The sequence below is a fragment of the Aspergillus clavatus genome, genomic scaffold (assembly GCF_000002715.2).
Source record: "Aspergillus clavatus NRRL 1 1099423829750 genomic scaffold, whole genome shotgun sequence".
Classification (NCBI taxonomy): Eukaryota; Fungi; Ascomycota; class Eurotiomycetes; order Eurotiales; family Aspergillaceae; genus Aspergillus; species Aspergillus clavatus.
In genome coordinates, this window is record NW_001517110.1 from 993,712 (window position 1) to 1,017,794 (window position 24,083).

Below are 24,083 nucleotides of genomic sequence, written 5' to 3' on the forward strand. Positions count from 1 at the left end.
TTCTTCATGTGCAGTCTAGGGGTCGTATCGTAACTCATCTCGAGTCGATCGGTTAATGCCTACAGTCCACAACACCCCAGTAACCACCTCCATCCACTCCTCCTCGACGGACCCGTCCACTTCTCATTCAGACCGTCGGAATCCCACTCCTCGCGATCCTCGGCAGTCGCATCTGTATACCGTTCCGTCCGAAACGCCGCAATGGAGTCAATCCCCAGCTCAAAGTCTCCCTCCTGCGTCCCGAAGAAGCTGTCCATAACCGTCAGCACCGAATCCCCAACCCCCAACACAATACCCAAGAAAAAAAACAAAAAAACCAAAGAACACTCACCTCCGAATCATAATACTAATCCTCTTCACCCGACTCAAATCCAACGGCTCCGCATCCTCCTTCTCCCGCCCGCGATACGTAGCCTTCAGATCCGCCCACTTCACCAAAACCCTCTCCTCCCCTCCCGCAATCCCCGCGGAAGGCCGAAAATCATACTCCCAGCTCAGCGTGCTCTGCTCGCGCCCGTCGGCCCGCTTCGGCAGAACCTCGTCCTTCAGCGTCAGCGTGTACCGCTGCCCGTCCGACCCGTTGATGCGCAGCGCGAGCCCGTCGTACCCCGATAGATCCCAGGTGCGGTTGTCCGTGGTGCGCTGCGAGGCGAACCCCGCGCCGCCGAGGGCCGTGATGTCGAGGTGGCCGTGGAAGAAGGCGGTGTTGGTGGGTGTGATGGTGAGGCTGGAGTGGGAGGCGCCGCCGCGGACGCGGTCGTCGGAGGAGGTCCAGTCGGTTGGGGACCAGGGTCTGGAAGGGGGAAGAGTTAGAGGGGGGAGGGGGGTACGATTGGAAATAGAATGAGAGGACTTACTGGTCTCCGCCGAAGAGGTAGGTGTGGGATACTAATTGTGACATTGTACGGGGTAGGGTGTTGTCGCTGCGATTGGACTTGACAACGACGGACGATATGCGGATGGCGGGTGTTTTATAAGTTGTCTTTCATGTCCACCATCGATCGATCGATCGGATGAAGTGGAGATGACGTACGATTGGCCAGAATCAGAATAACTGCCCCGAATCGACGGAGTATCAATTCGATAGTTCGGTTGGATTAGAGCCATCACTGTGTATGTTTGTGTAGGTGATATACCCAACGTCGCAATGTTGTGCAGATTTGGCTGCATGATTCCTGCTTCGATCGATGAGATCAAGGCATTTATCAAGTCACAACGGAACTCTCCCACCGGCCCGCTATCTAGATTATCCAGCTGACCTCAATCCATGGGGCTCGTTGTACCTGATCCCTTGAATCTGGAGGTGTTAATGTGGGAGTCTGTTGGAGAAATAGTGCACCCTTTGCAGGACATGCAAGGCTCCTGACCTGCATTTCCCAGGGCCTGATCGTGTCAATCGCCTTTGTCCCGATTCTTTGAACACTGAGAAAGCTATGACCGAGTACATCGGGAATAGCAAGCCATATCATTCAAATAATGAGAATGCTGCAGCCCTCGAGAGTTAACACGTTTCCCACGGTTCTGCGGATCCGGGGTTGGTCTATCCCATTCCCCGCGGCATCGAATTGTTGTACTTGTATGTACTATTTAGCATGGCAATGTGGAGAAAGATCTGCAAGAGCTAGAAATAGAACCATATGAATGCTATGATATGGTGGTCGGAAATCCCAGAGCATACCGTATGCAGGATCTGCTCGACCTTGGAATATAATAGACCATCATAGCTGGAGGTGGCTGGTTCTGGCTGGACCAATCAGATTCCAACTAACCGTACTCTGTAATGCTTGTCAATTAGTCAGGATTCGGCCTCGCGGTTTTCTCGTCCGACGTGCCAGATCCAGACGACTGATATAAGAAGTAAAAACCGAATGAGACAAGATTGGAGATGCGTGCGTATTCCCCCCAAATGGCGCCTGCTCGTCTGATCTTAAATACTTGGCATATTTCCTGGATCACTCTACGTCCACGCGGGATCAGGCTGCAGACGCCCTCCATCGCATCTCCGTTGATACATCCCAAGAGAATCAGCCCGCAGAGATCCCATATCCGACCAAACTCCTCGGTAGCAATGTTCAACCACGACCAGCTCCCGCTCGCGCAGATCCTGACCACCCCCCTCCTCGCCCGCATCTACGACTTCTGGTTCCAACACACCGAGTCGGACGAGAATCTCACCCTCCCCACCCCCGCCGACCTCAAGCACTGGTTCTTCAAAAGCGACGACTTTGACCATGCATGCACGTAAGTTTAATTTCCCTCCTCCCCCAACATCCCAAGTCCAAGTCCAAGTCCAAACCCCCTAACCCTAACAAATCCACCCCCCCCCCAGATCCCAATACGGATCCATCCTCGCCGCCATCCAAAACGCCAACCCGTCCGCAGAGCAGATCCTCTCGCTCGCCAACCCCACCACCCCACGCGACTGGCTGGCCCTCCTCCTCCTGCTCGACCAGCTCCCGCGGAACTGCTACCGCGGGCCCGCCGCGCGCACCGTCTTCGAGTTCTTCGACCCGCTGGCGCTGGCGATCGCGCGCAAAGCCGAGGACGCGGGCATCCCGCGCACGCCCGAGATCCGCTATCGGCTCGGGCTGCGGCTGTGGTTCTACCTGCCGCTGATTCACTCGGAGGAGCGGAGCGTGCAGGAGCTGGCGCGGCAGCGGTACGCCGAGATGGCGGAGGATGTGCGGCGAGTGTTGAACGGGGCGAGCGAGGGGGCGGGGGCGGAGGCGGAGCGAGAGGATGTTCGGACTCTGGTGAGGAATCGGGACAGGGCGCGGGAGCAGATCGAGATGAGTCTGCGCTCTCAGAGGGACCATTATGACCCTGTGGCGCGGTTTGGGCGGTTTCCGCATCGGAATGAGGCGATGGGGAGGCAGTCGACGGAGGAGGAGAGGAGGTTTGTGGAGGAAGGGGGTACGTTTGGGCAGTAGGTAAGGGACTAGAGAGTGGAATACGGGGCAGATGCGTGAACATAGCATATCCATTGAAGAAATTAATTGAGTATCCGTAATGTGTATCAAACCGTTGAAACTACCAGGCCGACTCAATCAACCCTTGATCAGAACCCGAACACCCTTGCTGTCCATCCTGGCAAAGGGAATAAAGATGTCGTGCTTGACCTGGACATCCTCGACGGTGGTCTCATATAACTCCAAGTCCATTCGCCGCAGGAGAGTCGACACCGCGAGGAGGATCTCGGCTTTGGCGAGACTATACACGTTAGCGGGGCAGTTCTACAACAACACGAACTAACCCAGAGAGAGAGAACACACTGGATGCCAATACACTGTCTCGACCCCTTGGAGAACGCCACCATGTACTTCTCCAGACGCTTGCGCTCCGCGGGGTCCGTCCAGCGCTCGGGCTTGAAGAGGTGGGACTGCGGAAAGATGGATTCATCGTGGTGCATCAGAAGGCAGCTCATGCTGACGGGAGTCTACTAGCATTAGCAATCGGTGAGACCGCCCCGGTAGATGCACATACTCCCGGAGGAATCGTCCAGTCCCCAAACTGGAGAGCGTTGTAGGGAGCGATCCGAGGCAAACGCGCAGTGACGCCGTAGGACAGTCGGATCCCCTCCAGCATCACACCGGTCTATTGACTTGCCGTTAGCGAAGGATCCGAGTTGAGGGTTTAGACCAACCTGCCAGATACGACAGCTGCTCTAGCTGAACGAGAGACGGATCGGGTCCTAGCGTGGCCAGCTCCTGCTTGAGCTTCTGCATGGTCGGCGGATCATTCAGCAGGTAAAAAAGGATATAAGTGATCGCTTTGGCCGTTGTTTCTGCCCCCGCAGAGACCAGCACCTGCATCTCCTGCGCCAGCCGCGCCTCACTCTTATCCCTGGCCGGCAGATCACTGTTCAGAATATCATCAAAGATGGTCAACCGGCCACCATCCTGCGCCATCTTCCCACCACTTTCGCGATGCGCCGTGGCAATGGCGCTAATCATCCTGCGGCAGCGGCGCTGGAAATCAAAGAACAGCTCCATGCCCGGGTTCAGCCACGCAGTAACCGACTCCGGCAGCGCAAGCAGAAACGGCAGCGCCCAAGCAACCGGCCGGATGAACACCATCGTCTTGGCCGTGCCGTTCAGCGTCCCGTGCCACTGCGGGATGAAGTCCGGCTCGTCGAGGTAGTGGTACCCGTCACCCATGGTGTAGTCGGTGATGACATCGGTGGTGTAGCAGGTGAGCGGGTACTCGATGTTGACGGGGGTGTCCGAGTTCTGAAACTCCCCCAGCCGACGGCAGAGCTTGTCGACGAGCGCCTTGATGGCGACCTCCTGCTTGCGGATCCGGAGCGTCGAGAAGAACGGGTTGAGGTGGGCGCGCAGCTGCCGGTGCCGGTAGTGGTCGATGGCGTTGAGGATGGCCAGCGGGGCGTTGAGGGTCCGCTGGTAGTAGCCGTACTTGTCGCGGGGGCTGTCGCGCGAGTAGATGACTTCGTAGTAGGTCGGGTCGTTGACGTGCAGCTCGGTGGGACTGATGCGGATGATGGGGCCTGGACTCCAGTATAATCACGGCGTTTGTGTTAATACAAGCAGCACTTATTGACAGGGGGTGATTGCCAAGCATGGATCGCTCGGGGCCAGCTGGGCCAGTTTCGAATTTTACTGTCAAGTACGGAGTGAATAGGGAGACATGGCACTGACCGTATTTCTCGTGCAGTCGACCGATCTGAAACGTGAACTGGCCACAGCAGATAGTGTCCCAGTAGAACTCGTACAGATGGGTCAATGCAGCCAGCTTGGGACCGGGAAAGCGTGCAATGGGGGATAGATACAGTCGGTAAAGAATCACGCCCAGTAGATATCCTGACCCCAGTAGGGCCAGGGCAGCCACGGGGTGCGAACGCAGCAGACGTATCAGCTCCATGGCCAACAGTAGCGATGCAGATGCAGAACCGATCTGGATGACTGCAGAGGTGCAATGTGCTGGATCTCCCAGATCTCCAGGGCCATGGTGTCGGGTCGCATTGGCCCTCGACTCGTTTTAAAACGAAGGGGACGATGGGGTGTTTGTGAACGCTTTGGGTCCACGAAGCGGAAGTTGCTAGGATGCCTGGCGCATCGGTGTCACCGCGTGTCACTGTCTGTTTCTGCTTCGGCTGCTGAACAGGATCCGTCCGGTGGGTCGAGGAAAGAGTGTTGGGGACTGCTTTCCAATGACGATGAGGAGAGATCCCATTCTCGGTTCGACACGAGTCGCTTAAAAGCATCTGTGCTCTGTTCTTCACGGCAAGATGGAGTCTGAGATGGGTCTTTAGCCCACTATGGCAAATGCTGCGTTCTTCTGCGGCTGCCACGGACCCATTGTCCAGCCAGTCACAGATCAACTATCCGGTGCAATTGAATCGGTTGCGCTGATAGAACTCCCAATGGGGAAAACAATGGCGGTATCCCCGGCCGCTAACAGACACTATCGAATTTAGGCTTTCTTCATCCTGCTAGTTGGTGTGGCTCCGTTGAGATTAAGCCGTTTGATAGGTGAATGTCCTCGGAAAGGCCAGGATCCCACATTGTGACGAAGTGACTGAGGACGTTGGACCAGTCCCTCGGGTTGTTGACATCGACGGTTTGAGATAAGTCGATATGGCATCATTCAATCCTCATATACAACTATTGCCATTGTCCAGGCCGCTTCAAACAGTTTCAAAAAGAGACACTACGACTTCTTCGTCTAGGGCAGCCTGGTCCTTCATCTCAGCCAGTGTTCACCGTAATACTCGCCCAGGATCCGCGTCCTCGTCTCCACTGATCTGTCGTGTTTCTTCCTGTTCTGGGCCGGCTAGGCCATTGATTGACTCGCTCTGGGTCCCTCCAGCTATCATTGGGCCTACGGGTCATGGCATGATTCCTGGGCTTGGTTGTCCTGCCTGTTTTAGCCACACGGCACGCGGTCTGGAGGAGAAGACACGGTCTGAGTAGCCCAATTCCCAGCAGCATTGACCCCCTGGCAAACTCTATCCGGTCTTTAGCAGTTCAGCCTTGAGTGGCATCGGTACTGGTGTGAAGGACAGAGTTCCCGACTTTCTTATCCCTGGCGAGTCAGTCTCACAAGATATGCTGAGTTCGTTGGGAGAACAACGGTTAGATGTATCATCGAGTTGAAGTGGTCTCGTACGCAATTGATATCAATACTCGATAGGCCTCATCCCTTTGAAATATACCCATAATTTATGTTCTGAATGTATCAAACCAAAGGATCCCCCGGCATGTGGAGAACAGTATCCGCGGAACGGATAGTGACCTTCCGTGACTCCATCAAAGTGGCTCTTCTCTTTCCCTGTGCGTCTTATATTCCTGCACGATTTTATATACTCCGTAATCTTCTAACATGGCCAGACCAGAAATTAGGTCTGACGAGCTGTTCAAGGACCCTGGAGACTAGATTACTATTATTCCCCAAGTATAGCAGGGAACCCAAGCAATCATCAGACTATGGCAGGCTAACACTGTCTCTTCTCATGAGTCAAGCGACGCTATGACAGATAGACGCTATTAGAGCGAGTTGTGATACTGATATCGGCACTTAAATCGTTCAAGGAGCTGATTATTTGGAGTCCACAAGTGTTCAGTTTAGGTAATTGCATTGACAGTTTCAGAGGCTCCAAGGCTTTCTGAAGCATATTTTACCACTGTACCAGGGGCCAAATGTGACGTCTTGGTTTCTGGGTCATTCCAGAAGAGTGCCTGCTTTGACATAGTTATTGCATATGTGATTGTTCAGAAGACTGGAATAGGAAAGGGTTTCCTCCATGGTTATACTAAAGCTTGCAAGGAAGGGCGACCTCCTGTCCTTAAAGAGGTAAGAACTTCTATCACCCGTCTTTGATACAATGCTTCCGTCTCAATTGCGCATATAGAGGCAATTGATTTTACGTGGGAGGTGGGTGGTTTCGGGGGTATATGGCGAGATATTGATCAGAGAAACAAGACTAGAATGAAGACTCTAATGTAGTCTTCACTATTGCTAATTATATGATATAATCAAAAATATACACGAATTTAGCATATTGTGTCAGCTTATATAAGAGAGTCACTACAGATTCATTAATATATCTGAGCATCCATAGCTTTTATCGCACTTCTGTATTGTCTCAATTTCCACAATTGCATGGACGCGTCCAAGTTTGATACGAGAGCAATGCTTGCTAAATTTATAGATCTCAACTAGCCTAGTGATAAGCTAACAGTGATACATATGACCCGCCTGGGGAGGTATACAGTGATGTGACTCTGGCAATGTTGAGATATAGGCTGATTTCGTGCATCATAAAGCGCTTAAAGAGAATAAAGGAATCAACTGGGTGGTGGCACCTGGAACCTTTTCGTTGCCGAAGGCTGACTGCTTGATCCGATGCCCATTATAGTTCTAGATTATGATGTTAGGGCATCCGAGACTATGTTTCATGTACAGTCAGCTCACCATTTTGCCCTACTACGGCAGTGGTTCTTTCTCCTTGCCCCCAAGGGCAGGATGTTTGCCGGACGACTCTGGTGCTGTGCCTTTGTAGCCTATTCAATGTCAGTATCAATCCCGCCAGACACTACGCAGGCGACTTACTGCTCTGGTACAGCAGAGTGGCTAGGAGAACTCCAACTAGCGATGCCTGTCCCTCATTAGCAGAAGCCCTAGCAAGACAAGTAAGGAGGAGCATCATACCAGTGAAAGGTCCATTCCCTCAGCAACCTCTAGCTCCCAATTTGGCCCTTTACCTGGGATGTAAACCGACACCATGTCGGCCAACTTCGAAGTCATGACCAATACGTCTCCATGGTACACATGTGTTTTGCACTTCCAGATATCCTGACCGCGCACGTTCAGAACCAGGTCGGCGTCCCCGCCAGCCGCATTCTTGAAGTGGATGTCGAACTTATCCTTCAAGGCGTGCCACTGGGGAACGATCGTTGCTATGGGCTGCGCATTGTCTCTCTCTTTGCTGCCCGGTAGGTGAACGAACCAGGTCACACCGAGTTTCTTGCGGGAGATCTCAAAGAGCGGCAGACCAGATGCGTCTTGAACATGCCGTCGCTGACTCCAGGAACCAAAGTCTCCATCGATGGTGAAGAGAGTCTCGGCGGGGGAACCGTCGGTCGGAACGGTCGAGACGGTGAAGTTGCCGGATGACCAGCGTATGCTGTGCTGTTTAACCCGGATTTTGGTCGTGTTGGAGGCCAGGTATTCTGTGCGCAGCGCGATGGGCTGTTTGAGAGGAGTAAGTCCGGGAGTCATGTTGATCGAGGGCTGGGGTTCACTGATAATAGGGATGGATTGTATACCTGTGGAGAATCTTTGATATTTAAATTCCAAAGCAGCCCCAAGCCGCGATATATACTATTCTCGCCGAAGTGAGAGCACTGGCCATGTCCTTGTGGACCTCAGCCTCGTAAGAGAGAAGGAGGATCGACGTTTCACCTGGCTCTTTCAGTGGAGAGAAAGGCTTCAATATCCAATGATCGATGGACTTGGGAATGCTCAAAAGGGTATATACTTTGGCCAAGAGTCAGCCCGATCATAGCGCTGCTTTGGCAACGCCACCCATGTTGCCCAGAAATTAGCGAGAACTGCTGAGTTTTAAGGACATTCTTAGGTCATTGTCATATAAGATTGGGATCCATTAAATATCTTCTTCGCGGTTGGATTGGGGATAGTGCCGAAGCAAGGCTGATCTTCCGCGCCACAGTACTTAGTTCCCCTTCTGTCTTTATCAATTGAGCTCTCTTTCCTGCTCGAGATCCAGTAAAGAGCCATCCGCTTTCGCTTTCTTATCATAAAGCCATGTGTCCGGTTTACTTCGGGATGTTGTCGTGATCAGAGCCCGTTGCCAATATGCCTTGTCCCCCATGAGAAGAGTTCCGCATCGGTTGGATATGTGCACTGCGCGTCGAAGCTGCCGCAGCGAAGGAACCAATGTTGTGATTGCATGCCTTCCTGATGGGTATTATGGACCGACTCCAGCCACGACAGTGCCAAAGCATATGGCCCGCACGTTTTCCAGCTCACTTCACATAGGGTTGCGGGTCAGTCTTGGTGAAGGGATCCCATCCGCTAAGCATGATATACGACTCGGTGACATTGTGATTAGTTGCCCTAACCGCGGTGTGCTTCAGTGTGACATGGGGAAGCTCAACTCACAGACAGGATTTTGGCGAACTGGATCGCTGAATAGCCCGCCTCGGCGATTGTTATCAGCACTCAGCATAATGAGGGCTACCGAGCTTACAGATGACCCCTAATATCCACGGTAAATCGAAAAGACCATCATGGGAAACACACGCACGCAGAGAACTTTTGGGCGGCCTAGTGCACAACAGGCCGATGGTGCAAAGCCAGGCATGACTATCCTCCTGCTGCAAGCGACTGTAATACATGCCTACCAGAGAGGGAGGAGAGCAGAAGCCAACTTAAAAACGATGACCCATAGCCACACTATGGGATCATTGCCTCAGGAGATTCGGTCCTAGTGAATGGACACATCCGGGAGAAGCTTGGGGGCAGACACCGGTGCCCTGGGCTTTGAAAGAGCGGCAGCTGGTCTAATGTTAGATCACCCCTGCATTGTCATCCGTGGGATCTGTGACTACGCTGATTCACATAAAAATGAGTAGTAGCAAGGATATACTGCATTAGCAGCAGCATCGTAGGCTAAAGAGCTTCTCGGTTATGTACCCTCGGGTCAGGCTTCACAAGAGAACCTCGTGGCCGATGTGTGTAGTAAGTGAATGTGCAGATAGCCACCGGAAAAGGCATGAGTCATTACGTGGCATTCTATACAAGCGCTAAAGGAGGAGCTCCAAGGCGCAAACCAGTGACTGGACAGAGTATTCCATCGACAAGAGCAGTAGTATGACGAAGAAAAGACACGGGTTTTGATCGACGCACAGGACAAGTGTCACCAACCATTTAAAACAAGACACTACACGGAACAAAAAGGACAGTCACCCAGATCGAGTATTTGGTACATGGCAATGGGTATTGCAACCCTCATATTAAATCCGCTGGTGGGAACGTTCGTCAAACTATCTCCTGTGAATTACAGCTGATCCGGGCTGCGGCAAGTCTGTCCTTGCTAAATCACTCATTGGTGAGTACTTGGAATTGCCTGACACGACAACATGTTACTTCTTTTTCAAGGATATGCATTGTCATTGTGGAAACGGAATGCGCAGAATCTTCAACATGAGGTGCATGAGCTATGGTCTATCTTCATGGGGGTAGCATCGGCCCGAGAATCATCTAAGATCATTTGCGGATATGATGTAGTTGATGACTGCTCTGAGAATGATCAAGATCAATAGATTCGACTACTTGAGGGCTTTCAGAGCCAGCCAGGCACGTCAACACAGCAAACCTGGCTTAAATCCCTGGTCACCAGTCATCATGAGCAAACCCAGTGTCGTTTCCAGGAATTCTTAACTCCACTACCTTAGATACAATTTGGAAGAAGATCAGATGAATGATCAAATCCAGCAAGAAATCAATCTGGTTATCAGGGTGAAGGTTAAAGAGCTGGCTGGAACCGAACACCTGTCGCCTGATACACAGCAGCGGCCCGAGCACAGCTTCTTTCGTCATTTGAAGAAATGGCCATGGCATTGGGAATTGTTCTCCAACCGGGTGCGAAATGCACAGAAGCGGCTGGCCTACCTGTAGTACATCTGGCTACCAAGCTCCGGCACCTATGCGGTCTATTTGTCTCGATCTGCAATTCACGAATATATCTTCTGCACCAGACGGCCCGAAACTTCCTCTTGAGGACTGAACTTGCAAGTGGTAGTAGTAGTCTCGATGCCTTGCCGCCCTTCTAGCTGGGTTTAGGACTACAGTGCTGAGATGTTATTCCCTCAAGTATCTATATCAGCATCTTTGTGTTCATACTCACGGCCTGGTGATCTACTAAGTGAATGTTCTGGCAATTTGCCACAGGATGTTCGATATAAATGATATAGGTAGGTTGACAGAACATCTAGTCCTGTCCACAAGAGCGGCATGTCTCAGTTCGCCTTCCGCGGAACACACCAAGGGTGAAACCCACTATCCGGGAACACGTACTCTGAGATAATCGGCTTATGGAGGTAGATCATCAGGGAGTGCAGGCTCCGTCTAAGTGCGGTGTTGTTTTGACGGCTTCATTTTCGAGCTTGCGGATCTTGAGTTCGATAGATTCGAGAGTTCGAAAGATGTCATGTCTGGGTCTGCGCTGACCTCTGGTAAGACATTAATATTGCCTTGGACAGAGGAGTTCGCAGCCCAATCGTGGATACTCTGGCATATTGATAATCATTGATCTATAGCGCTAGGTAGTAAGACATGAAAATTCTACTAGGCCAAGGGATCAGGAGGGGGCAAATCAAGGTTGAACTGCATTGCATGACAGTAAAGGCGTGCGCGGCAAGTGCCGTCAGCATGCACCAACCATATCCACGGCATCCCAACATCGTGGCATCTCGGTGCTCCTTGCCTTGATTTCGGAAGCGATGTCAGGGATGTCAGAGATGTCAGAGTCGAGAGATGTATCTACTACTCGGAGTATGTAGTATCTACGGATTAGCGGGTACTTTCGGCTGGTCTCGGAGAAACGCGGCTAGTCTCGCCCTCGTGGCTCGGATGGGAAAATTCTGCATCGAGGAAGGAAGAGCACCAGCCACAGGGCCGCTCATAGCCGACGACCTCTATCGCCTGGTCCGGGTTCATGACTGAGACACTGGGATGTGATTGGTGGGTACCTCTTTCCTGCCCATGCTCCTGTGGCTAGTATGAGGCTGGTGCTGGCACACTCTCAGCGACGCTGGCTACGGAGTAAGTGTTATAGGAACGCTCGGAAAAGTATGGATCTCTTACTACATCACTATCAGCTCCATCTGGCAGCAATTGATGGCTACTCAGACCTGAGCAGCGGGGGGAAAAAAACGAAAAAGAAAAAAGAAAATGTGCGGTCCACATCTATCCAGGCAACCAACCCGCCCTCATCCCCGGGGGTATATACAGACCAGGCCACGCCGGCTGGTCCCTTTGTAGTTCTGTTGCAGATAGACACAAGTACACCGAGTAAGAGTAGGCCCGAGCGGTACAGCTTTCTCTATCCAGAGAAATGGAGCAGTCCGAGACGTCCACATCGAGCTCGCCAAAGGCCTACGAACACGATGGCAGCCATCCCACTATCTCCTCCCAGCCGCTTGACAGCATCAGCGACTACTCCGACGAGACGGTAGACCACCTCGAGCCGATCGAGCTCACCCGCATCAACACCTACCGGCTCCAGCAGAAGACCACCGTGGGATCGACCCGCGGCCCTCTCCCCCGCGATGCATGGCTCCCCATGGGCGCCGGCAAGGAGTATCCGCCTGTACTTCCCGATCCGGAAACATACGTGGTGGAATTCGAGGGCCCTGAGGATCCCCTACATCCATACAACTGGTCCATGCTCCGAAGGTATACCTCCTCTCACTAAGCCCTGTTATTCATACACCTGAATACTGACGGAATAGGATCATGCTGGTCTGCATCCTCTGCTATGGTACCTTCGCCGGTTCCTTCGCCAGCGCCGTCTTCGCCGCCGCCATCCCCGACGCAAGCAAGGAATTTCACGTCAGCCAGGAACTCGGCTCCCTCGGCGTGACGCTCTACGTGCTCGGGTTCGCCGCCGGTCCAACCATCTGGGCCCCCGCGTCGGAACTCATCGGCCGGCGCGCGCCGCTGTCCCTGGGTCTGCTCGGCTGCGCAATCTTCACCCTGGCCTGCGCCACCGGCAAGGATTTCCAAACCATCATGATCTGCCGCTTCTTTGCGGGTTTGTTCGCCGCGAGCCCGATCTCCGTTGTCCCTGCTGTCTTTGCCGACCTCTTCAACAATGCGCAGCGCGGGATCATCATGTCCATCTTCTGCATGGCCGTGTTCATTGGCCCGTTCGCGGCGCCGTTCACCGGTGGCTTCATCGCCATGAGCTCGCTGGGATGGCGCTGGACCATGTACATCTCGGCGATCATGGTGTTCTCGGGCTTTGTGCTGGTCGTGTTCTTCCTGGATGAGACGTATGCACCCGTGATCCTGGTCCGGAAGGCGGCCGTGCTGCGACGCCAGACCCGCAACTGGGGCATCCATGCGAAACAGGATGAGGTCGAGGTGGACTTCCACGAGCTCCTGCGGAATAACTTTGGTCGCCCGTTGAAGATGCTAATCACGGAACCCATCCTGCTGCTGATCTCGCTGTACATCTCGTTCATCTACGGGCTTATGTATGCCCTGCTTGGTGCGTACCCGGTCGTCTTCCAGGGCGTCTATGGCATGAACATGGGCGTCGGGGGCCTGGCCTTTGTGGGTTTGATTATTGGAGAATTGCTCGGAGGCGTCTTCATCCTCTTCCTGCAGGGCTCGTATATCAAGAAGCTGGCGGCGAACGGCGACGTCCCTGTGCCGGAGTGGCGTCTTCCCCCGGCCATTGTAGGCGGCGTGACTTTTGCTATTGGCATGTTCTGGTATGTTCATCCCCCTTTTGCTTTTGCTTTCCTGTGACTTTGTATACTGACGGCTCAGGTTCGGTTGGACCGGCTTCACCTCGTCCATCCACTGGATGGCTCCTATCTCCTCTGGTATCCTGACCGGCTTTGGCATCTTTTGCATCTTCCTGCAGTGCTTCAATTACATCGTCGACTGCTATCCTACTCTGTACGTTTTCACTGTCCCTGTGTCTTGATGACTTTTGCTCATGCCAGCAGTGCCGCCTCCACTATCGCCGCGAACACTATCCTTCGCTCCGGTGTCGGATGCGCATTCCCCCTCTTCTCGCGACAGATGATGGAGAATCTCGGCGTGCAATGGGCCGGTACCATGCTGGGATGCATTGCCGTTGTCATGGTGCCCATCCCGATCGTGTTTATGGTGTACGGCCCTTGGCTTCGGGGGAAGAGTCGATCTGCCAGTGCGCGAGTGTACCAGGAAACGAAGGAAGTTTATGACGTTTGACGAGTACCGCCATCACACTCTTATAGACTAGATACTAGATAACGAATAACGACATTATGAATAATAATTATAGGCTAAACTCGGTGATCCATCACGCATAAGTAACGTATCTCATCCGCAAATCAGTAGTACTGCGGTTACATCCCCACTTCTGCCACTTCCAGCAAATTAATCCTTCTTCCCCGTGCCGTGAGGCTCCTTCAGCAGCATCAAATAATCCCCAATCGACCCATCATCACCCCGGATAAACTCCCACTTAACCGCCTTCTCACTCAGCACGGTCAACTTGCTAAGCCCATAGTGCGTGGTATCCAGGCGCGCCGTGATGTTCGCCGCCTTCTGGCCCTTGTCCAACTCGCTGTGGCTCTCGATATTTCCGGCCATGCCGTTGATGATGTGCGTGATCGACTTGCCCGGGTTGGCACGGTAGGTGTGGTTGTTCACAATCGAGGCGGTATCGATGGTGCCGTTGGCGGCCATGGGGTACAGGCGTTCGTACCAGTGGATATGTCTAGGGATTCACCACCATCAGCATCATGACTACAGCAGCAGCAGGAAAGGAAAGGCCACACTCACCCAGAAAGGTACGCATCAACTCCATACTCCAGGAACAGCTCCTCGAAGGCAGCCCGCAGATTCTTCTGGTACGAGCCCACCTCCGAGCTGTACATCGGCCGGTGGCTCATGACAAACACCCACGGCGTCTTCTTGCGGTCGACGGCCGCGAGGTCCTGCTTCAGCCACTTGTACTGCGCGTACGACGTGGTCTTCTTGAAGTCGCCGTCGATGGCGCCGAAGGGCCCGCTGTCGGTGATGTATGTCTCTGCCGCCTTCGGGTGCGTTTCGTTGCCCTTGATGTCCGCGAGGAAGGTCTTCTCGGGGCTGTTGGCGAAGTCGGTCTCGCCGTCCATCGAGATGAAGTGCGCGAGGCCGTAGTCGAAGGAGTACCAGAAGTTGCCGACGCCGCCGGTTTCGGCGCCGGGCATGCGGAAGCGGTGCTGGTATGTGGTGAAGTTTCTAGAGGATTGGACTTGTCAGCATGAAAGTAGAGAAGTAGAGGAGAGTATGAGGTGGTGGTTTGTTGGGGGGGGGAGTTACCGTTGAGAAGGAGGGCAGCTGTAGTAGGTCAGATTGGCCTTGGGAGCGGTGCCGTTGGCCACGCCGTTGTTGAGATACTCTGTCAGGATATTATGGCCCCCATCAAACTCGGCGCACGACGCTTCGTGGTTGCCCGGCATGACCATGTACGGCAGCTTGAGGGTGATGTTGTTCATCCACTGCTGCCACAGATCCCAGTTAGACTCGTACAGCACGCTCATGTCGCCACCCTGCGGGCTGCCCTGACTCGGAACCTCGCCGGCCGGCAGAGGCTTCTTGTACTCGTCCGGCACGGAGCCATTCCCGGGCAGCTTCGTGCTGGTGCCATTGTAGCAGACCGGCCAGTCGTCCTCGCACGGCAGGATACCAGAGTACCAGTCGTCAGCGTAGCTGATATCACCGCCGTGCCAGGCGAACGCGGCGCCCTCGTGGACCGTCTCGAGGAGCTGCTTGTAGGTGCCCTTGGCGTTGGTGTAGCCCATGTCGTTCAGCACCGCGACGCTGAAGGGCCGGTGGTCGCCCGCGCGACGGGCGGTCTTGAAGCTCAGCACGTCGGACTCGGTGGTGCCGTTGGCCGCGGGGATCTGGTAGTAGTAGGTGGTGTCCGACTCGAGATTGTCGAGGCTGACTTCGTGGAAGAACTGGCTGCACTGCGTGACGGCCTTGATCTGGGAGCAGGAGGGCGTGCGGTCATACCTATACGGTCAGTTTGCGTTTCCTCGAATCTAGTAAAGGAGAACATACGTATGTGAAACCCCACGAGCGGTGCCGTTCAGGTGTTTGGGGTGCTTCCCCCATTTGACGGACGGCGATGCGCCCAGTCCGAACGGCGTCTGGTAGTGGATGTGCATGCCACGGGGCAGGTACGACAACGAAATCACATTCACGTTGTTCGTCGGATTCGCGCTCGCTGGCTTCACCGCAGGAGGCTCAACAAGACGCGGAAAGCCCTTGCCATTGCCATTGATCGTGGGATCGACCCAGTCGCCCACCGGAACCGAAGGACCAGTGTACGGATAGGTCTCATCCACCACAGGACGAGCCTGCGCGGCGGTCGCGGCCAATGCCACCAGCAGGGCCGACGCAGTAGTAGTCTTCATCTTGCGTGTCTTGAAGCGAGAAGTCAACAGACAAACACCTTGCGAAGAACGGCGGGCAGGACGGACGGTTGCTTTTTAAGTCTTTGTTTACATGTCTCATGATCGAGATAAGAGACGGAATCCGCCGATGCTAATGCACGATGAGGTTCGAAGGGGGGCGTATCACACGTGTACATGCAGAGATCGGCAATTGGCCACGGCCCGGAGCTCCAAGTAAGCGATAGTGAGGTTGTATTGACTATCGCAGGGCTCTAACCAGGCATCGACTTATCATGGCTGGTCGAGAAAGCTTCGGTTAAGCTTGAATCAGCATGTGCGGGCTGATAGACGAACTGATTGGCCTGTGAAATGCGTTGATTTTATGCTAGCTGCACCGCTAAAGGACGGCAGCAGGAATCAATGTCCCGCTATTGAACGAGGCGCATTAGTCTCGCTATATCGACTCTCGGACTGGCTGCATCCGAGAGCACCCGCTTACGATTCGCTTTCGGGCAACTTGGGGGAACAAATGCATGGAGCGTTCGAGAACGAACTGCTGCTAATGCGGTTATTTAATCTGCCTCCACGATGTTCAGTCGAATGAATATGCCGCATTATTCCACGAGTAATCCTTACTGTGGATGTCGCTGGCTTGAATGCTTACCGTGTAGGCCGGTTGATTTGAATTCAGTTCAAATGGTGCCTTTTGAAGACCGGCTACCCTTGTTTACACATTTATATAAGGAGGACGATGGATTGTGTTGTTGTTTGGATGACTAGATTTCCGTTTTCGGAAATCTACCCTACCTTGGTCGATGGAGCTCTTCAATTAACCAAAGTCCGGAGAAAATATCGGGAGGAAAGATAATTTATTCAGAAGCCCCGAATCATCTGAACTCAACTTTATTGTTTGAACATACTCAGATAATCAAGCCGTTCTTGGACCATCCCCACATTGTCCGCCTCTTCGTGAAGAGCCTTTCGTAACGCCCTCACAGCCACATCGATCCTCTCGATCTCTCCCCTCTGGCTATCTGTTTTGTTTGGCATTGCGTCAATCTTCTTCTCCATCAGCGCCATCGTCTCCATCGCCGTCCGAACCCTTGTCCAGAAAGCCGTGGTCTCGTTCAGGTATTGTGTCTCCTCCAGCGGCACTTCCCACCGGGTCGGCGTGATTTCCACGATATCCAGCCATTTGGACATATGCGACCATCGATGCTCCTCGAGTCCGGGGAAATGCACGAGTAGATTTCCTCTCTTTCCTTCGTAGGCGTGCGTCCATTCGTAGGTGTTGATCCATGTTCGCGGCACATATACCAATCCATCGACGTATCCCTCCCCCTTGGGACCTCCTGTCGTTTGATTCAGTACGCGGGCCATACTCTCTTGGTCCATCGACCGACCGAGAGTTTCGTTGGGGAGATACAGAGGGTATGCCAGACTCTCGACGAGCATGTTGATCGTCCACGGGTGGATGTGCAGGAACATGATGCCGGTGTTCAAGCCATTGTGATCTTTGGTCGCGACGAGGTGGATATCCTTCAGATCACTTGGGGGGATGAACAGGTCGGCGGGAATAGCGCCATTGAGGATGATCGAGTCTGCATCCACCCACCTGCCGGAATCAGGAATCAGTATGCTGCCGTTGCACCCAAAGGCTCAGAAAATCAAGAGACGCACATCAGCCACTCCACCCTTTTCCCCGGTGGCTTTGCCAGCTCACCAATCACGAGCGAAAGAAGATAGCTCGGTTTATTCCAGAACCCCACGGAGATATCCTCCCGCAGGATGTGCATGGGGTATCCCCAGCGCTGGGCGTGTCGGGTGTGGCTCTGCAGCGCTCTCTCGTACAGCCGGTTAGGCCTCCCGTACAGCATCGACACCTTGGCGATGCGCTGTGGTGAGGGCTCGGGAGATACATCGGGCCAAGAGAATGAGCTGTAGGGTGGGTAAATGAGCCAGATCAGACATAGCACCGAGAGAGCAGCGAGGATGGTGAGAAGCGGCCGGCAATGGCGAGCTTGTCGCATGGCGTGGGCGATCATGGTGTCACATAATTGAGATTTCCTGACACAACTACCATGTCAGAAACATGGCAGTAAGATCATATTAATTGTCTTCTGGCCGGTGGGCGTCGGACTTGAAGCCCGAGGACTCATGTCAACCGCATCCGGATGCGGCCGTTTTAGGCAACTGTCAAGTCCACATGGTGACTTCATCTGCAGACCACGTTATTGTCACATTACAATGTGGACCAGAATGGCATTTATTGACGACCCATTGAGTAGTGGTGCTTGGCGTCTGTCACTCGCATAATCATCGCGTCGAAATTGAGAGAGAGTGGTCGGAGCTTGAGTCCGTGTCGATTAGAATTGGTGCCTACGCAACTATGAGCGGAGCCGGTACCAAACAGACACTCGGAGGTCTAATTAAATATTCACCACAGAGTACCCATGCCTTGGGGTCTAGGGAATTGAGCTATTGTCTATTGTTGGACGCTTCGAAGCGTCTTCTCTCTAGGATAGCAGTGAACCGGGATACAGACAGAGACAGCTAATAACCGTAGGATGATATTGCACGGCTCTTATATATTATTCGCCTGGCAGAAATTAATACTATTATAGATAATTTGCCTCCAATGATGTTTATGTTTTCCTTCAGATCGATTATCTTCAACTAGTAAGGCTTCCTCCCATACACCACGACACTATCACCCATTAGCACAATCCGACTACCATCGGGAAAACAATAACATACATCTTCGTATACGAATGCAGCCTGGGATCCTTCAACTGCTGCCTCACCAGAGCCTGCAAGATCTTGGTCTGGTCCGAGCTCCAGCCCAAAATCTGCGTGCACAGCCGGAGCCCATACGCCTCGACCGCACCCTCCACCATGTGCGCCTGATACCGGCCGATGTCCTTCTGATACGGATCCCGCGGCCACGGCGAGAAGGGCAGGAAGTATGTTTTCTCATGCACGTCCTCGAACCCAGCGTCGATGAGCCACCGCTTCAAGTCCTTGTAGACATTGAGCTCGCGGCCGATCTTCTTGCCCGCGGCGTCGAGGGCGGCGAGGTACCGCGCAAAGGGCGACTCGGGCGTGAGGGAACCGTCGTCGCTCCAGGCCCAAACCGCGCTCTCCTTGAGCTCGAAGTAGCCCCCGGGTTTGAGGTGGTCGTATGCCTGGCGGTAGAGTTGCGGCCAGTCTGCCACGCATCTGGTGACTGTTAGGCGGGATCGTAGTGAACAAGAAGGGAAAGTGACCTACCCGGCAAGATTGCGCGAGTGAATAAAGTCATATGTATTCTCCTTCTCCAGCCAGTCGCGCTCAAAGTCATCGATGATGAACTCGACATTTGGAGGCAGCCAACCGGGCTGGATGGGGCTGATGTCGTTTCCGATGACCACTGCCCCGGGAAATTCGCTATACTGATTTAGTAGATATTGCGGTAATTAGATTCCTGGGTGGAGTACTCGGCAAAATCAATAGCCCAGATCCCTGTGCCGGTACCCAAATCCAAGACCTTCTGTGGGTTCTTGAGCGGCGCGTTGAAGAGTCGTCCGCCAAGCAACATCAGATATCTGGATTCTTCTTAGTAGATTATTGCGCATGTCAAAATGGCGAAAGACCAACATGTGATGCGTCTAAAGACAGGTTAGCTAGGGTCAAGGATACTACGCGGGACAACCTGCCAAATCAAGACGTTCTTGTTCCACCTCATCATTGGGCATCCTTTCTGGTCAGTTTCACATTGATAGACGCGGCTCGATTGGCATACATGTAATTTCCCTGGGCAGATGCTTAGCTGCTGCAACTGTACCCACCATGCATGCACTTACCGCACGGCCACTGGGGTATCTGCGGCCATTTTCATACTCATAGTCGATGATGCTCGAGGTGAGCGAGTTGGAATCAAGAAACTCCTCGCCGAAATCACTCGCTTCAGTCTAGTAGTTACGCATGAGCTACTGCGGGACCAATCGTCAAGATAACCCAAAACTCACGCTGCTGTCAAAGTCAGGGGGAGAGGGGGGACCTTGCGCCTCGGAGACGCTACCCGTCTCGCTGGGATCTTCAACACTGGCCATCGTCCCGGGGTTTGCTGGACTGTGGAAATCGCTGGATGTTCCGATCGAAGTGTCGGCTATTATGCTGCATATGGTGGTGCTGGTGACGAACGAGGATGATGATGATGATGATGATGATCTGAAAACAGGGGGACCTGGACACTTGCAGCATGGAATGCAGAAAGGGGGGGGCTGATTATTATTTGACTATCGGCTAGCTGAACCTCCCCGAGTCTGAAGGTTCCACTGTCATACCCACTATAGAATCTGCTGTAGCACGATGGCCTCCAGATGGTCTTGGTACTATTGCTCATAGATCGCCAAGAGGTATCTGGCTAGAGTGATTGGTGCGATCCACACAGATATCGGTCATCGCCACCCGGGGCGACGACGAAGGAATGCTAGTATGGGGTACAAGATCATGAATACTTTACATGTCATTGTGCTTGACGCACTAATATTGAAACACACGCCTTGAGTCTCTTGACTGGTACTTGCGAATGATAGCACGACAGCCAATGACCAAAACGAACGGACTGCGGAAACCAAGCGATGACTATGCCAAGATAACATCCTATCCCAAATTCCGCTTTGGTAGATACAATGCAGAGATATGACTCTCCAATTTCCAATTCCAATGGGGGGGTTCATGTATAAGTAGGTTGCCACATCCTAGTCCAGCTTGTCCGGTGGGCCTCCCGCGACGGGTCTACCCTTCCCCCCCTCGGGTCCTGCGCTGTGACCATGGGTAGAGCCGCTGTCAGCTATCTGGCCTATGGTAGATAGAAATCTGAGAATGAATTGATCTTCTAACTGACAGCGCTACTCTTCTATCAAACTAGTATGGTCAAATGGACTTATATCTCTGATTTCTTGCTTCTCCTATGGGCAGCATTCTTAATTTGATGCATCTACCTGTCCTCATGCACAAGATATAGGCCTTACTACCACTCTACCAGTCCCAGACATAAGCACCCTTCATGCAACTTGACTGAGCTCTTGTCGAAGTCTTTGGCAGCAGCCGGCTAGGCGAGGTACTTCTGGGCCCCATGCCACTTGCGCGCGGGCCGCCATGGGGAGGTACGAGCGCAGGGTAGGGATGGTGTTCCTTACATATGGCCTATGCTTAACCAAAAATTCTATTAAACTCTCTCCACCACCTATGCCATGACCGCTTTCCAGGGATATGCCATACCTTAATGAAAATGACCGCACTACTGAGCTCGCTGAGGATGTCGCTCCGCGGGCGCTTCAAATTGAGCCCGTGTAAAACACTAAAAACACCGATCAAAGTTCTACCGGCCACTGAACTAGTTGAAGAAGAGCGCGCTCCTCATTATAATCTGAAGCATTTTTACCCTGCCCGCCTCTACGAAGTTCTCGACAACCGATACCAGATTACCGCGAAACTTGGCTGGGGTACCAGTTCAACTGTCTGGTTGGCTCGTGATCTACAGCAGTATGTCTAAATCTGGCTTTCATGGCTGTTGTCTGTTGACTAACGTAGTAGGTGGCGCTGGCGCCCGACCCGTTATGTTGCGGTCAAAATCAAGGCGAACAACTACGCTACCACAGAAGACGCTGAATGGGATCTACGCCTTATAGAACATATCAGTCACACGAACCCGCGGCACGTAGGCTGCAGCTTTATCAGCACGTTGCTCGACTCCTTTATGTTGCCCGGCCCGTATGGCACTCATGTCTGCATGGTGTTCGATCCCTTATGTGAGCCTCTGTGGATGTTCAAACAGCGATTTCATGGGAATGTGCTTCCGTTGGATGTAATGAAACCTGTGGCAAGAATGATCCTGGAAGGTCTTTGCTATCTTCATTCCCAATGCCACATTATCCATACAGGTATTCCCCTTCGTCAAGATCAAAGCGAAAAGCACTCTACTGATCAATCGACAAGATCTGAAATCCGACAACATTCTCATGTCTCTCCGAGAGCCGTCTGTACTTGACAAAGTTGCGCAGGATGAGATGAATGACCCTCTCCCTCAAAAACATCTTGAAGATCGAACAATCTATCTCTCTAGAAACCAGTTTGGCTTAGAGGTAAGGGGGCTAGGGAGACCAGTGATTACTGATTTTGGGCTGGCTGTGGATGGATCTCGGATCCATCATCATCTCATTCAACCTGACGAATACCGAGCCCCTGAAGTGATTATTGGAGCAGGCTGGAGCTACAGTGTCGATATCTGGAATCTAGGGGTCTTGGTATATCTCATTCTGTTTGCCGGGAAATCCAGAGCACCTAATATTGAACTAGATTCTGGATTTAGTGCACGGAAGAGGACCTTTCGATATGCCGCAATCGGATACCTCCCCGTTCTCTCCTGAACAACATTTGGCCCGTATAATATCGATACTTGGTCCTCCGCCCGTGGATATGCTTCGCCAAGCAAGGGACGGCTCTAGATACTTTAACGCTGAAGGTAGTATTACATTCAAGCAATATTCAAGATTTACTAATCTTGGTACAGGAAGGTTTAAATATCCGGAGTTGATCCCAGAGAGCGAAGGACTCAACGGCATCCTTTCCGACATTGAAGGTTGTGACCAACAGGCGTTTCTTAATATGATATCGCGGATGCTGCGGTGGCGACCAGATGATCGAGACAGCGTGGAAGATCTACTCTCGGATCCTTGGTTTCAGGAATAGTAGAAAGCTAGCTCCCAATGTTGAATATGCTCATGAAGCCGCGTCTCACATGAGAAATGAGGAATGAGTATAATGATAGACAATCTTGGATTTACCCTCACGCCCGGCTCAATGGTCTCATTCCAAGATGCCACTTTTCCAATGATACTCATGAGTTTCCTTCACCTATGCTGGTATCACAGGCTATCCATGCTTACTCTACCTGGTGATCTGGATCATGTCTAAGATCGTTCCAAAGCGTTCGCCTCTCAAAGAACCCCTTAGTTTCCTGCTAAAGCATCCTCACCGCTGCTATACGTTGCCACACATGATCGAACTGCCCCTTAGCGGCAACGTTGGTCTAAGTCTTGGGTGCCCGGCAGTGATGACTTCACTCTCCAGTGAGTTCACTACATTCAGCAAACTCGTGGTATGCGCAATGATGATCTGCGGACGGCATCGGGGACTACCATACCCGCTTGACCGTGCCGATTTATTCCCCGGAGAACGCCTGGTGAAGGATGGCCGTTATGAATACCCATCTCTTCCAAAGTTTCCGAAGATCAACCGTTATTGGACCAGTTGACACAGTGTTGGTGGACCATACTCATCGAGTAATGCCCGGAAGAGAGGGAGTGGTGAGAGATATGCGAGATGCGTGTGTGGCCAATTAGATACTCTGCATACTTGCTTTGCTGGTCCTCTGCTTAATAGAGATATATATGGCAAGAATGGGAAGTAGTATGTGGTTAATATGAGCCTCTGCATTAACACTGTGCCTTGACCGCTCTTTGCTCACTCCATGCCCTTCAATCTTGATTGTCTGGTAGATCAGCTCCTCCCCTCGCAATAGCATACATCCCCGATGGCGCGGACGCTACATGAGGGATTTTCTTTCCACCGTTGGACGCTCCTAATGGGACGGAATAATTATGGAATACGACGACTCAGCGCTGCCCAGAAATCCCGCATACACTTTCATTTGAATTCCCTGGCTATACAGTTTAACTGCCTATAGCTGGGAAACAGTTCCTGTCCTATAGGAGTCATGATTGACGGTAAAGAAAGAAAAAAAAAGCAAGAAAAAGCCCTAATCATGATGATTGTGCAGATGTAGCCGGGTACCCGGTTTTCTCTGAACAGCAACACTTGATATCTCTGTCATGTGTCTATTCCGACAGCTTTGATATATAAATACTAGCCTAGGCCCTTTTCAAGCCGCTT

At 52.6% G+C, this 24,083-nt stretch overlaps 9 protein-coding genes across 9 annotated transcripts, besides 1 other annotated feature; 3 read left to right on the forward strand and 6 right to left on the reverse strand.

Moving 5' to 3' along the window:
* Positions 1–59: 59 nt before the first annotated feature.
* On the reverse strand, positions 60–901 carry ACLA_003840 (CIA30 family protein; the record flags this gene model as incomplete). Its single annotated transcript, XM_001276396.1, has 3 exons — positions 60–249; positions 332–793; positions 858–901. The coding sequence occupies 3 exons, from the start codon at positions 899–901 to the stop codon at positions 60–62; spliced, it is 696 nt and encodes a 231-aa protein (XP_001276397.1).
* Positions 902–2,068: 1,167 nt separating this feature from the next.
* On the forward strand, positions 2,069–2,930 carry ACLA_003850 (DUF924 family protein; the record flags this gene model as incomplete). The annotated part of the gene is made up of 2 exons (XM_001276397.1): positions 2,069–2,241; positions 2,330–2,930. The coding sequence occupies 2 exons, from the start codon at positions 2,069–2,071 to the stop codon at positions 2,928–2,930; spliced, it is 774 nt and encodes a 257-aa protein (XP_001276398.1).
* A 117-nt stretch (positions 2,931–3,047) lies between these two features.
* ACLA_003860 (cytochrome P450) lies at positions 3,048–4,878 on the reverse strand (the record flags this gene model as incomplete). The annotated part of the gene is made up of 5 exons (XM_001276398.1): positions 3,048–3,210; positions 3,273–3,436; positions 3,484–3,594; positions 3,648–4,504; positions 4,656–4,878. The coding sequence occupies 5 exons, from the start codon at positions 4,876–4,878 to the stop codon at positions 3,048–3,050; spliced, it is 1,518 nt and encodes a 505-aa protein (XP_001276399.1).
* Positions 4,879–7,443: 2,565 nt separating this feature from the next.
* Positions 7,444–8,238, reverse strand: ACLA_003870 (uncharacterized protein; the record flags this gene model as incomplete). The annotated part of the gene is made up of 3 exons (XM_001276399.1): positions 7,444–7,520; positions 7,570–7,615; positions 7,669–8,238. The coding sequence occupies 3 exons, from the start codon at positions 8,236–8,238 to the stop codon at positions 7,444–7,446; spliced, it is 693 nt and encodes a 230-aa protein (XP_001276400.1).
* A 3,859-nt stretch (positions 8,239–12,097) lies between these two features.
* ACLA_003880 (MFS transporter) lies at positions 12,098–13,968 on the forward strand (the record flags this gene model as incomplete). The annotated part of the gene is made up of 4 exons (XM_001276400.1): positions 12,098–12,438; positions 12,495–13,481; positions 13,540–13,671; positions 13,722–13,968. The coding sequence occupies 4 exons, from the start codon at positions 12,098–12,100 to the stop codon at positions 13,966–13,968; spliced, it is 1,707 nt and encodes a 568-aa protein (XP_001276401.1).
* Positions 13,969–14,136: 168 nt separating this feature from the next.
* On the reverse strand, positions 14,137–16,166 carry ACLA_003890 (purple acid phosphatase family protein; the record flags this gene model as incomplete). Its single annotated transcript, XM_001276401.1, has 4 exons — positions 14,137–14,479; positions 14,545–14,985; positions 15,067–15,762; positions 15,811–16,166. The coding sequence occupies 4 exons, from the start codon at positions 16,164–16,166 to the stop codon at positions 14,137–14,139; spliced, it is 1,836 nt and encodes a 611-aa protein (XP_001276402.1).
* An 882-nt stretch (positions 16,167–17,048) lies between these two features.
* ACLA_003900 (uncharacterized protein) lies at positions 17,049–18,190 on the reverse strand (the record flags this gene model as incomplete). Its single annotated transcript, XM_001276402.1, has 2 exons — positions 17,049–17,760; positions 17,826–18,190. 2 exons carry the CDS (start codon positions 18,188–18,190, stop codon positions 17,049–17,051), a joined length of 1,077 nt encoding a protein of 358 aa, XP_001276403.1.
* Positions 18,191–18,821: 631 nt separating this feature from the next.
* On the reverse strand, positions 18,822–20,236 carry ACLA_003910 (class I SAM-dependent methyltransferase; the record flags this gene model as incomplete). The annotated part of the gene is made up of 7 exons (XM_001276403.1): positions 18,822–18,852; positions 18,903–19,364; positions 19,416–19,571; positions 19,622–19,729; positions 19,782–19,792; positions 19,988–20,095; positions 20,153–20,236. The coding sequence occupies 7 exons, from the start codon at positions 20,234–20,236 to the stop codon at positions 18,822–18,824; spliced, it is 960 nt and encodes a 319-aa protein (XP_001276404.1).
* A 94-nt stretch (positions 20,237–20,330) lies between these two features.
* Positions 20,331–20,354: a microsatellite.
* A 1,066-nt stretch (positions 20,355–21,420) lies between these two features.
* ACLA_003920 (protein kinase domain protein) lies at positions 21,421–23,105 on the forward strand (the record flags this gene model as incomplete). Its single annotated transcript, XM_001276404.1, has 5 exons — positions 21,421–21,674; positions 21,726–22,072; positions 22,128–22,435; positions 22,488–22,653; positions 22,942–23,105. 5 exons carry the CDS (start codon positions 21,421–21,423, stop codon positions 23,103–23,105), a joined length of 1,239 nt encoding a protein of 412 aa, XP_001276405.1.
* Between the last annotated feature and the right edge of the window lie 978 nt (positions 23,106–24,083).